The sequence below is a fragment of the Artemia sp. Qi Xiang Cuo genome, chromosome 3 (genome assembly GCF_049724085.1).
Source record: "Artemia sp. Qi Xiang Cuo chromosome 3, ASM4972408v1, whole genome shotgun sequence".
Classification (NCBI taxonomy): domain Eukaryota; kingdom Metazoa; phylum Arthropoda; class Branchiopoda; order Anostraca; family Artemiidae; genus Artemia; species Artemia sp. Qi Xiang Cuo.
Genome location: NC_142796.1, coordinates 34,429,958 through 34,442,907, shown reverse-complemented (window position 1 = coordinate 34,442,907; position 12,950 = coordinate 34,429,958). Strand labels below are relative to the sequence as shown.

The following is a 12,950-nucleotide window of genomic DNA, read 5'->3' as shown; positions in this document are numbered from 1 at the left end:
TAACTACTCTAAGACACGCTTCTGTCATCGCCCCATCTCCCCAGAAACACTTTTCAGACATTTCTTGTCAAAACTTTATTTTGAAGTAATTCATCCGGGTTTTCACAATCAATTCATGCCAGAGTACAGCATTATAACTAGTCTAAGACATCCACTCTGTCATCAAATATCACAAAAAGGTATTTTTCAAAAACTAGGGGGGCAATTAATCTCTATCTCTCAATTGTCACTGCTTCCGTCCTAAGATCCTCCTGAATATAGCTACGAATATGGAACTTTTTAAAAGTAAAATATCACAAAAAGGTATTTTTCAAAAACTAGGGGGCAATTAATCTTTATCTCTCAATTGTCACTGCTTCCGTCCTAAGCTCCTGCTGAAGATAGCTTCGAATATTGAACTTTTTAAAAGTAAAATATCCCAAAAAGGTATTTTTCAAAGACTAGGGGGCAATTAATCTCTATCTCTCAATTGTCACCGCTGCCGTCCTAAGCTCCTACTGAAGCTAGCGTCGAATATTGAACTTTTTAAAATTAAAATATCACAAAAAGGTATTTTTCAAAAACTTGGGGGCAATTAATCTATATCTCTCAATTGTCACCGCTGCCGTCCTAAGCTCCTGCTGAAGCTAGCTTCGAATATTGAACTTTTTAAAAGTAAAATATCACAAAAAAGGTATTTTTCAAAAACTGGGGGGCAATTAATCTCTATCTCTCAATTGTCACCGCTGCCATTCTAAGCTCCTGCTGAAGCTAGTTTCGAATATTGAACTTTTTAAAAGTAAAATATCACAAAAAGGTATTTTTCAAAACCTAGGGTGGCAATTAATCTCTATCTCTCAATTGTCACCGCTTTTGTCCTAAGCTCCTGCTGAACCTAGCTTCGAATATAGAACTTTGTATTTTTTAAAAGTATAAATGCCACAAAAAGGTATTTTTCAAAAATAGGGGGCAATTGCTCCTTATCTCTCAATTGTCACCACTACTATCCTAAGCTCCTGCTGAAGCTAGCTTCGAATATTAACTTTTTAAAAGTAAAATACTACAAAAAGGTGTTTTTCAAAAACTAGGGTGCAAATAATCTCTATCTCTCAATTGTCGCCGCCTTTGTCCTAAGCTCCCGCTGAAGATAGCTTCGAATATTGAACTTTGTATTTTTTTAAAGTATAAAGGACACAAAATTGTATTTTTCAAAAATAGGGGAGAATTACTCCTTATATCTATATTGTCACCGCTCCCATCCTAAGCTTCTGATGAAGCTGGGTCAACTCATAAGACAATTTTATTATCGTTAACCATTTCCAAAGATTGATATTGTTCCAAATTTATAATAAATAAGGTATGAATTAACATGCCCTTCAGGGTTACCTTAACTGCTAATCACTTTAACCCTTTTTTTTCTTTTTTTTTTCTTCATCTTCAATTCGCAAATGTTATCTAGCTCTTTTTCCTTATTATTCAAATAAGATCATTCGTATAGTCCATTTCGCGAATCTCTTACCCTTTTTCGCAAATGTTAATCAAACAATTTTGATTTTAACATCCAATTCTATTTAATAACAAACTACTCTCGAGTTAAGGCAATTAACCACGTGTAGAGGTCCCATAGAATAACATTGGAAGGCCATGTGAGAAGATACTCACTCTCTTTGAAAAGGTGTAGAGAAACATGCTTGCCCACTTTATAGCTAAAGATCGCTTTTTAAACCCAAATGAATGACTTGAAATAGAATTTTTAAAAAGTCTACGTCAAAAAAAAAGTCTACGTCAAACGACACATTGTTGTGCAATTCATATCAATAACAAAAACCACTCTAATTATCTTATAAGGCCTTGGCTAGTTTCAATACATGCTTGTCCACTTAAGGTGTGACTGTCCTTGGTAAGTCAATGCACTGGTTAGACTACTTTTTTGTGAAATTCAATGTAAGTTTTCATGTACGTTTTCAATCAATAGTATGGATACTACTGACAGCCCCCTTCATATACGGAATAATTTCTGTTCGTTTTAAGTTTTAACGTCGTTCCTTACTTTCAGTTAAAAAAAACTTGTTTTTTTTCCTTTAATTTTGAAAGGACCATCTCGAAATATCTATTGGATACCTCTCGGGAAAACACGACGTGTTTGTTTGTTTGTGTGTGGAATGGGGGCGTAGCTGCGCTCTGATCACGTTGACTCTTAAAAAGGGCACTAGAACTTCAGATTACCAGTTCAATGAGCCCCTTCCAAAGCATATACGAGCACCCTTTGTATAAGAACCTTATATGCCCCCAGGGTATAACTTACAACCCTTTCCATGAGAGCTGTAGGGAGCAGGGGCGTCCCAAGGGGGCGGGGAGTGGCGCGCCACCCCTCCAACTTTTTTGGCATTCGGCAGTGGCATTTGGCATTTTGGCAATATTTTTTTATGAAAAAGACTATGTCAATAAAAAACGAACAGAAATTAATTTTAAAAAAAACCTTTTCCAACACATCAAGTGTTTCAAATAAAAGTAAAAGGCTCCATTAAAGTAAAAATGAGCAGAAATAAAGTAAAATAATCTTTCAAGCGTAAAGCTACCACAAATCACCATCAACAAATAAATGAAACCCAAAAACAAACAGGAATTACAGTAAATAACCGAGTTAAACTTAAAATGAGTAAATATCCCTTATATGTTCTGATCAAAAGACTGTTCACAAAAATTAAAAAAATTTCACTCTTAAACGTGTTTTTCGAGACTAAATGTGCTTTTAGTCACTCCTTCCGCCATAGAAAGATCCTCCAATTTCCTCTCCCCATCACACCAATTACTGGTGTACAACCAAACATTCATAATATGTTAGTGGTACTGCATTTGCGTTCTGTGTAATAGATGGCCATTTTGTGCAGACAGAAAGACTGCTGTGCCAACATGTGACAAAATGACCAGACCAATTGGCTACCTCTGAATTTCTTATCGATAACATTTTGGCTTTGGTCTTGCTAAAATTTTAGTTCTGAGGCAATAAATGAGAGAAACTTACGCTGGGAAAAATTAGAGAAATCGCCACAGTATTTTTTGTTACTTCAAATGGGCGTTAAAACTTAGAATTTTAGTTCAAATAAGTTATTTCCCAATATCGTTTGAGCGCTGGTTCGATTCAATTAACACCGGTAAAAAAATAATCCCAAACAAAAACGTATCCATGATCGATCTTATAAGGGGAAATATAAAACTTCGAATTTTTGCACACAGTAACTTGAAACCTTCGATATGGTGCCTAAGACATTCTAAATCTGAAGGTGCATAATTTTCATTAACATCTTTCCCCTTTTCGTAATTTTTTCTTGAGTTTTTCTAAAGTTATAAGAACTTCCTTACGCAATTACCTGTTGATTACATTTAAACTTATAATTAAACTTAATGAATTAAACTATTTCATATTCTCTAAAAAAAAATTTTTCATCTACATAATGCTGCAAATACGTAGTTTTATTAGGGTTTTGGTTTAACAATTCGTTGTCACGAACTGTTGATGTCAAAGGTGCTTTTTTGATATACACAAAGAAATCATTATCGTTCCTTGAAAATATTAATTTTTTAAGAATATTTCATCAAAAGATAATTCTCAGGGTTTAAATTAAGCTATCATATCTATGATCACTTAACCTTCTTATATCAATCACTTTTTATGACAACCTAATATGAACACAAACATAGTCCATGTTGAAAGCGTCATAGTAAATCTACCCGTTGCGTGTTTTGTAGCTCAGTGTGGTACTACCTCAGTATTGCGCTATTATTATTATTATTATTATTTTATTATTATTTTTTTCTTTATGAGCTCCTATTTACAGTTATTTGTCTCGAATCTACTGCTACTCTTTACTTTCCTTCGCAATAATCTTTTTGAACCGAAGAAAACCATATCATTTAATCTATACAGCATCTTTTTCTATCATAGTGTATCTTATGTTTTTAGATAAGTCTGCTGGGATAGGAGGGCCTTTCTGAAAACTTTCCGCCCATGCAATCCCCAGCCCGAAAATATATAGTCAACAGCGTGGACAGAGTTTGGTGACGGGGAGCTGTATGGGTGGGGAGCTATGTTTCCTTAATTCGTAAACCTGAGTCATTTTTATGGTATTCTAAAATGTCAACAGACATGAATCCAAAATATCAGAGACAAAAACGATCGATTTAAAGAAGATCTATAACAGAAGTGCAGCACCCTACCATAGGGGTATGGGACAACGTTCAGATTTAGACAGAATTCTATATAATTGCTTATGGCGCATGAAATGTAAAGCAGTAGTTCTTCAAAGACAATATTTAAGGAGAACGTGATGTCACGTTATAAAATTCAAGAGGGGCGGGGGTGGAGAGGAAAAAAGTTGGCCGCCAGGTTGTTTTTGGGGGAAGGGGGTTACAAAAGGATTCTTTTTTTTTGGGGGGGGGGGGGGTATAAAAAACTTTTAAAAATGCATCAAAATGTTTATATTCACTTTTCCTACGTTTTTACGTGTCGGACAAACATTTCGGGGAGTAGGGGTTCAATCCCCCTAGCCCCCCTGGATACGGCCTTGTTAGCAGCGCAATGAATAGACTAATAATGTTTTTCAGACAGCACTTATACTTCCTTGATCATCTTGCTGGTTCTGCAGAAATGTGAATAGGAGGGTTTAGGGGAGAGGGGGGAGGGGGTACCACCCCCTTCAAAATACCAAGGTTTTATCTTTTTCATTATTTTCCTGTATTTTTCGTAGTTTCTCACTAAAAAGCTAATAAAAGATTATCAGATACGCACTTTGGTCAAATTTTATTCCTGTTAACAATTCTATTAGGATCTTAAAACCATTAAATTACAGTATGAAAAATTAAAGGGTGTTAGACAGGGGTCTGAGAAAAGTTCTTTTTTACCAGAAAAGTCCATATGTGAATAAAGTTTCCAAATGTGAAAAATTACATGTTTTGACTTTTTGGTTAATACGCCCGAGGAGGGGGAGGGGCAAATTTAAAATTAAAAAATCGCTACCAAGTGTGTTTATGTGTTCACTGAACATAAAATCAAACTACAGGATCAGAGCTAAGGATCTACAAATATAGAATAATTATAATTATTTTTGTTTCAATTCTTCAGAACAATTTAGGACCATCTTATAAATGTCATTCCTGTGAGTTTGTTATTTTATAACAGTGATGATAAAATGACCCACATGTGTAATTTTCTCTTTCAAATTTCACAATTTTATCGCTCCTGGATTTTTTTTTTCTTCTAACCAGTATTATAATACACAGGAACAAGGAAACGGAAACGATTACTACGCTGACTTTGAATTTTATCTAGAATACTAAGTAGCTTCACAAATAACATCTCAATTGTGTCCCTTGATTTCTACTAAACATTATTCTCCTGGTTTAGAACAAAGAAATCAATTTACCGTGGGCCTGCTGAGCTCAGTTCCAGGTCATGACCATCTTTTCTCCAAAATATTTTGGGTTCAGGATATCCTTTAGGTACTTCACATTCAAGTAAGGCGGATTCACCTCTGATGGCTCTTGTTGGTTGAGGAATAGCACGAAATTCCATCTGGAGGTCTAAAACATATTTTTTCACAATAAGCCAAAAATAGGAAACCTTAGTATACTTGTATTACGACGCAAATATACTTTTTTGGAATAATCAAAACTGAGAAGCAAAAGAAGAAAGGTCGAATTGCTTTAATCCGATGAAATGATATTTTTTCATTTCTGAATTGTGCAATTTCTACTCGTTTATTCTTGACCCCCCCCCCCTGAAATGTTTATCTGACTCGTAAAAACGTAAAAAATGGATATAAAAAAATTATACATTTTTTGGAGTTTTTTTGCAGCCCTCCTTCCCCCGATAAAATCCTTTTGTAACACCCTCCCCCCCCTCCCGCCGAAAAAAATCCTGGATTCGGCCTTAGGTGTTCGTATCGCCCTCACTAAAATCACATGTAAAATATATTCCCCCCCCCCTCCCCTGAAAAATAAACCGAATTTCAAGTGCTACCTTGTCACTATAAATCCTAGATATTCACTCTCCCTTTTGCCTCTTAATACTAGCTCTGTTCTGCAGGACGCACTAATGTCTTTTATCTGTCTAATTCAAACCAAAATTTTAGTCAAATTATTTCATCGATTAAAGGAATGTTCCCTGCTCTCATAGATTGTCCTCAAATTTCTTTTGAAGAACCTTCAGGTTCCACGGAATAAGGCAATTTGTCCTTTGAGACTTGGATAGAGTTGATAACTAACTTAATTCTAATATTTGGAGGCATTCAACTTCAAGCTTAGTTTTGCTCATCAATCTCAACCCAGCTATAATCAGAGCTTTCAATAGAGTCATTAAATAATCTTCTCGAGGGATGGAATTCACAGACGGGCTCAAAATCTTGCGAGTCATAATTTGACGTTGGAATTTTTCGACAAAGATTACAGCAGATGATGAGAGTGGTTCAACATTAAAAAGATAGAAAGTTTTTCAAGTCACGACGAGGGTCGGAGTAGAGAAAAGGGTTATGAACGAAGTGGAAAAATCTTACTATATTCTAATAAGAAAAAAACTATTTCGAATGTAGACTTTGAGCTATGTAGTGCAGGTACCCGACCTTCTGATTCTCTACCTTCGGCCAGGAGTGTTAGGCGTGGTTGGGGCAAATCATACGACGCTTCCCGTGTTTATCCCCCATACTTTTCTTGGTACCCCTTTATAGCTGGGTCGACTCTGGCTAAGGTTACAAAGTCAGACCGCAGACCCACGTTCCAAACCAAATAATCAGCCACACCAGGATTTTAACCCCTGCACTTATAGACACAGGATTTCAAGTCCAGCTGCCGGCTAGTACGGCATCCTAAGTAGAGGTATTAATTAAATAATATCTCAGACCACTTCCTTTCCATTTCTGATTAAATGAAAAGCAAGTATAATTAGGACTTAAAATACTAAAAGTTAGAATAGTTCAACTTCACATTTGGAGATATTCTTCAACAAAAAAAAAAAAAATAAAATAAAAGAGACTAGATTAGACATTTAACACCTAGGGAACATAGTGTGGAACGGGGTAAGGGGCGGAACGGGGTAGGTGATTTTTAGATGACAAGAAAGGTGCTACGCCAAGCGGCAATAGCTGCAACTACTCCAGCTCGGTACAGCTGAACTATGGCATCCATGTTGGTTTAGTTTCCTTTCGTTTGATGAGTGAACCAGTTGTCGTCTAGTTATTTGCTGTTGGATTGCAACTTTTATTGATTTCGTAATCAAGGTAAGGTTATCACGCTTCTTTGTATTACAACTATAGCTAGTCATACTTGTAGTACATTCAATGGGCTTTGTTTTAGTCACCTTATTGTTTCTTTACTTGAAGTTTTTGCTTGGCCATAACCTCCAAATGATAAGGTGTGCTCCTGGGGCAGACCGTGTGGTGCGGAATGGGGAAGTCCCCATTCCGCCCCGCACTATTTTAATCCGACCAGTCGTTAAAATTGGGTCAGTAACTTTTCTTCATTTATTTTCAGATGGTCCGTGTGAAGAAGAAAAAGACAAACAGACAATCCTGGTCTACTGAGGCGGTGAACAGTGCAGTTGAAGCGATTATTTCTGGTCGATGTGGCTACCTGAAGGCTTTTATTGAATTTGGCGTTCCCCAAACTAGTCTAGAAAGATACGTTAAGAAAAAAGGAAATCCTGAGTATCTGATTGATAAAACTGCTGGGAAATTTCAAACCGTGCTTACCCAAGAACAGTAACTTGATCTTGTGACGTACTTAAAAACTATGGAGGCGCGGTTATTTCTGACGATGACGTCTGACGATGAAGGACTTACGTATCTTAGCTTACCAGTTAACTCAAAGAAATGGCATAGCTCATAGATTTCAAAATGAAATAGCTGGTCAAGATTGGGTCAAAGGATTTTTGGTAATTTCCCATTATATGGGCACTTCTAAAAAGTCAAGTTTGGTTAATGAAATAAAATAAGATAGGATGAATATATAATAGTTTATAAACAAATTTGGGCTTTATATTTGCACATCAGGGGGGGGGGGCAAATTACGGTGAGCCAAAATGAAAACCTCCATTAATTTAAAAACGTTCAAAAATTAAATAAAAAAACAAGTTTTTTTTAACTGAAAGTAAGGAACGAACCTAAAACGAACAGAAATTATTCCGTATATGAAAGGGGCTGTCCCCTTCTCAACGCCTCGTTCTTTACGCTAAAGTTTTTTATTGTTTAAAAAAATAGAGCTGTGAGAAAGTCAAACTTAAGCGTAAAGAGCAAGGCGTTGAGAAGGGGACAGCCCCTTTCATATGTGGAATAATTTCTGTTCGTTTTAAGTTTTAACGTCGTTCCTTACTTTCAATTAAAAAAAAGTTTCTTATTTAACCTCTTAAAAAATCCGGTACTTTCCCATTATATGGGCACCTCAGCTATAAATAGTAGAATGAATCCAGTGATGGAGACTCGTAAAGCGAGTAATTGTTACGTAAATTGATCGAAGAGCGTGGTTTCTCATTGAATTTACAATATTTAAACTGTTGTTTTTTGGGGTTTAGGGGGAGAAAAAGGTACCTAGGTTTGGTTACGTATTTAATATATGCAATGCTTTACCCCCCCCCCCCTAATGTGCAAATATATAGCCCAAATTTGTTTCTAAACTATTATATTTTCATCCTATTTTATTAGGCGTTGAGGAGGGGACAACCCCTTTCATATACGGAGAAATTTCTGTTCGTTCCTTACTTTCAGAAAACTTCCTTCATGGAAAGATCCTCCCACATAACCCCTGAACCACTCCCCACCCCTCCGCCCCCACTACCAGAAAAAATCCCCCTGAAAACGTCTGTATACTTCCCAATAACCAATACTATACGTTAACATTGGGTAAAGTTTATAACTTTCAGCCCTCCCCCAGGGGACTTCGGGTCATTAAGTCATCCTAAAAGACATAGTTATCATATTTCCGATCATGCTGAAAAAAATGGCTGTCTAAAATTTTGATCGGGTGACTTTGAGAAAAACTGAGCGTTGGAGGGGGTCTGGTTGCCCTCCATTTTTTTGGTCACTTAAAAAGGTCACTAGAACTTTTAATTTACGTTCCAATGAGCCCTCCCACGGAAAAAAAACAACAAAAAAACAGATAAACACGCACCCGTGATCTTTCTTCTGGCAAAAACTGCAAAATTCCACATTTTTGGTAGATAGGAGCTTGAAACCTCTGCAGTAGGGTTCTCCGATACGCTGAATATGATGGTGTAATTTTCATTAAGGTTCTATGGCTTTTAGGGGGTCTTTCCCTCTTTTTTTTGAACATCAGCCAAATTTTCTCAGGCGCGTAACGTTTGATGGGTACGATTAAAGTTGATGAAACTAATATATTTAAAATCAGCATTAAAATCTGATTCTTTTGATGTATCTATTTGTATCAAAATTCCGTTTTTTAGAGTTTCAGTTACAATTGAGCCGGGTCGCTCCTTACTTACAGTTCGTTACCACGAACTGTTTGATAGTCCAAATATCATATAACAAGGCTTTTGAGGTTGATACAAACCACCAGAGCCTAAGGTGAGTGTTGTAAGGTTCTATAGCTTTTAGGGGGTCTTTCCCCCTTTTTTTGAAAATCAGCCAAAATTTCGCAGGCGCTTAACGTTTGATGGGTAGAACTAAACTTGATGAAACTTATATATTTGAAATTATATATTTGAATTTCTCTTGATGTATCTATTGGTATCAAAACTTCGTTTTCTAGGGTTTCGGTTACCAATGAGCCGGGTCGCTCCTTACCTAGAGTTCGTTACCACGAACTGTTTGAAATTTTACTTTGTCTATTCGTAAGCCAGAGTCGACATTTGGTGCAAGAGCTATGGAATTTAATAGAGTGGCAGTGAATAGTTTTTTTTTCGCTACTCACTCAATTGGTAGATAAGCACAAACTTACAGCGTAGCAGATATTTAATTGTGATGAAACTGGTGTTTCAGTGAACCCTAAGAACCATTCAAAAACCATTGCTTCTAAGGGTAAACGACAAGTTGGTGCAATAAATTCTGCAGAAAGGGGGGAGACCGTAACTTGCCTTATTTGCATGTCTCCAAGGGGATCATACATGCCCCCGATGTTAGTTTTTCGGAGGAAGAAAATGCAGAAGGAGTTTGAGCTGGGACTACCTCCAGGGAGTTGGGCTTAGGTTCACAGCACTGGATGGATGACCGCTGAGCTGTTCTTAGTAGGGTTTAAAAAATTTTTGGCATTTTCTAGGGCACCAAAGGACTTTCCGGTTCTTCTCATATTAGACGGGCGTTCCACCCACACCAAAAACCTAGAGGTTATAGACTACGCAAGAGATAATGGCGTTTCGTTGCTTTGTTTACCCTGCATTGTTCTTCACAAGTTACAACCACTTGATGTGTCTTTCATGAAGCCTTTGGGCCTTCACTACGCTGACGACCTTCGAATGTGGCTCCGTTGCAACCCAGGGAAATTTGGAACGCTGTTTCAAATTTCAATGCTCTTCGGATCAGCGTTTATCCAAAGCGCGTCTATGAATACTGCAATTAAGGGGTTTAAAGCAACAGGAATTTGGCCACCTAACCCAGCCATATTCTCTGATTCAGATTTCCTACCAGCTGACACCACTGACATTAAACAAGCTGGACCCACAACCCAAAAAGCGATTGAGGAACCTCCAACGATAGAGAAAGAACAATCGGGAAAATCTTCGTCTGGCTCATCTGTTGATAAAGAAAATCCCCGCATTTGTAGTGATAAGGGCGAAGATGTTACAGTTTCTAACCCTGACATTGGTGTTAATGGTACCCCAGCTAAAAAGGTTCAATTTAATGTGGATGACAAGGCTACTCCTGGATGCTCTTGGATGGCAACTGACATGAATGACTCTCCAACTGCATTTATTGTTACACCTGAAAAATTTAATTCCTATTCCAAAAGTCAGAGGAAGTGCAAAAAGTTGCGTTCGTTCTGTTCGAACGAACGAAAGAATATGTTTAAACTAGTTTTGTTGGCTTAAGCAAAATGGATAAAAAGTCAAATTATAGTTTAATTTTTAATAATCAGATTAATTAATTAATTTAATTAATTATAATAAGATTAAATTGATGAAAGAATATGTTTAAAATAAAGTTGTTCCCTTAATCAAAATAAATAAAAAGCCAAATAGCTGTTTTACTTACTTAGATATAATTTTTTAACTACCACTCCGTTGTACCCCGTATACCAGACAAAACGCGGTATTTGACTTTTTTTTATATTTTAATTAAATAAATAATAACTGTGTTCACTTTTTATAATATGTGTGTGAAACTTTATTTATAACAATACAATGTACTTTTATAAAAATTTGTAGCCTTTTATATTTACAAATTTTAAATTTGTAGCCTCCTTCTAATTAATAAAAATCATTTTGAACTTAGTACCCCGTTCCACCCTGTATTCCCTACTAGAAAATAACATCAGATACAACCTAGTAAGAACGAATTCTAGCTCATAATAACCAAAAATATAAAGATACCTTTTGAAAAAAAATGTCAAATGATTAAGAATCATTATTTGAAACTGATCCAGGAATTTTCTTGTACACACTCACTATAGTGTCCAACCCTAGTTATTTCATACCGTGATAGCCAATTCCAGTCGTTCATGACGTAATTAACAATTGTAGTCATAAAGTAATTAGTTTCGTAAATATTACTATAATTGTGGTTACAAAAGTTGTTAACTTGACTCGCAAATGCTCAATTTTCATTAACTTAGTTCAATATATTGGTTTTACTAAATTCACTTTGGTAGTCTGAAATATCAACTGAAAAAACGTGATTTTTCGAGCTTTAAAGGGTGCAATGAATCTTAATTTGTTTCTAAAATAAAAGAAACATATTTGATCCAGGTGGCGTTTCACATAAAGAAGATTGCCATCTACTAATTGTCATGCAAGACAAAGGTTGGTATTCATATTTAATTTGAAATTTTTTGAAATCGACAGGCAAAAAGATTATTGCTAATACTTGCGAGTTTATTACTGACGAAAAATTTCAACTTATTTTTGTCGATGTACTGCCCGGTGCAAGCTGATTCGTCATTTGGATTTCTTTTTCCTCAATTCCACGATTATAATTTTAATCTCTAGAAAAATCATTAGAGTCAAGGCCGTACCCAGGATTTTTTTTCGGAGGAGGTTTTACTAAAAAAAAAAAATGGGGGAGGGGATACACAAATAAACCTTAAAAAACGCATACAAAATTTGTTTATATCCATTTTTTTTACATTTTTACGAGTCAGACAAATATTTTTTTTTTTGGGGGGGGGGGGTTCAAACCCCCTAACCCCCCCCCTCTGGATACGGCCTTGAGTAGAATGGTAAAGTAAATTATTCATTCACTTTATCCAGGCACTTGATCAAATACCTAGTTAACTGATGATTGTAATTGGTAATCGATAAATTGGTAAATACCTAGGTAATTGGTAACTGTCCTTAATACTAAGCGAATTTATTAATCCTAAAGCAATCATGTTAATTTTTAGAATAGGTATTTGATGCAAGGTTTTTTTAAAAGTACTTTTACAATCAGGGTCAATTGTTTTCTAATCCTCACAATAGAGGCTACGTTTTTTGTATATTTTTCAAGTCTGAAAGCAAACGAATATTTTCTCATTATAGAGCTTTCATTCAATCAGTAGATTTTATTAAATGATAGTGAATTTAATATTTAGTAAGGATTCCAAGTTTGGTCTCTCGGGTAGGATATCTAGTTGATACCTTCAGGATTTTCTTAGAAGGGGGGGGGGTTAAGGGGACTTCGAATTTTTTGTTTGGAGGGAGGGAGAAAAATGATTTTCTCCCGGTCCTCAAAAAGAGCATATAGGCCTACTGCATTTTTTTTATGCCTATTGTTTGACAGGCTCTGTGGCTACCTGGAGTATAAGGTGCTATCATGGGAAGTATTGTTTAAAGT

The 12,950-nt window shown here is 36.0% G+C and overlaps 1 protein-coding gene across 1 annotated transcript in view; it reads right to left on the bottom strand.

Moving 5' to 3' along the window:
• LOC148954033 (roundabout homolog 2-like) overlaps positions 1-12,950 on the bottom strand; it is a 218,984-nt gene that overhangs the window by 139,185 nt on the left and 66,849 nt on the right. The window contains exon 4 of the mRNA XM_089086894.1: positions 5,403-5,559. Within this exon, the coding sequence (XP_088943020.1) occupies positions 5,403-5,559 (157 nt within the window). The remainder of the gene's footprint in view (positions 1-5,402; positions 5,560-12,950) is intronic.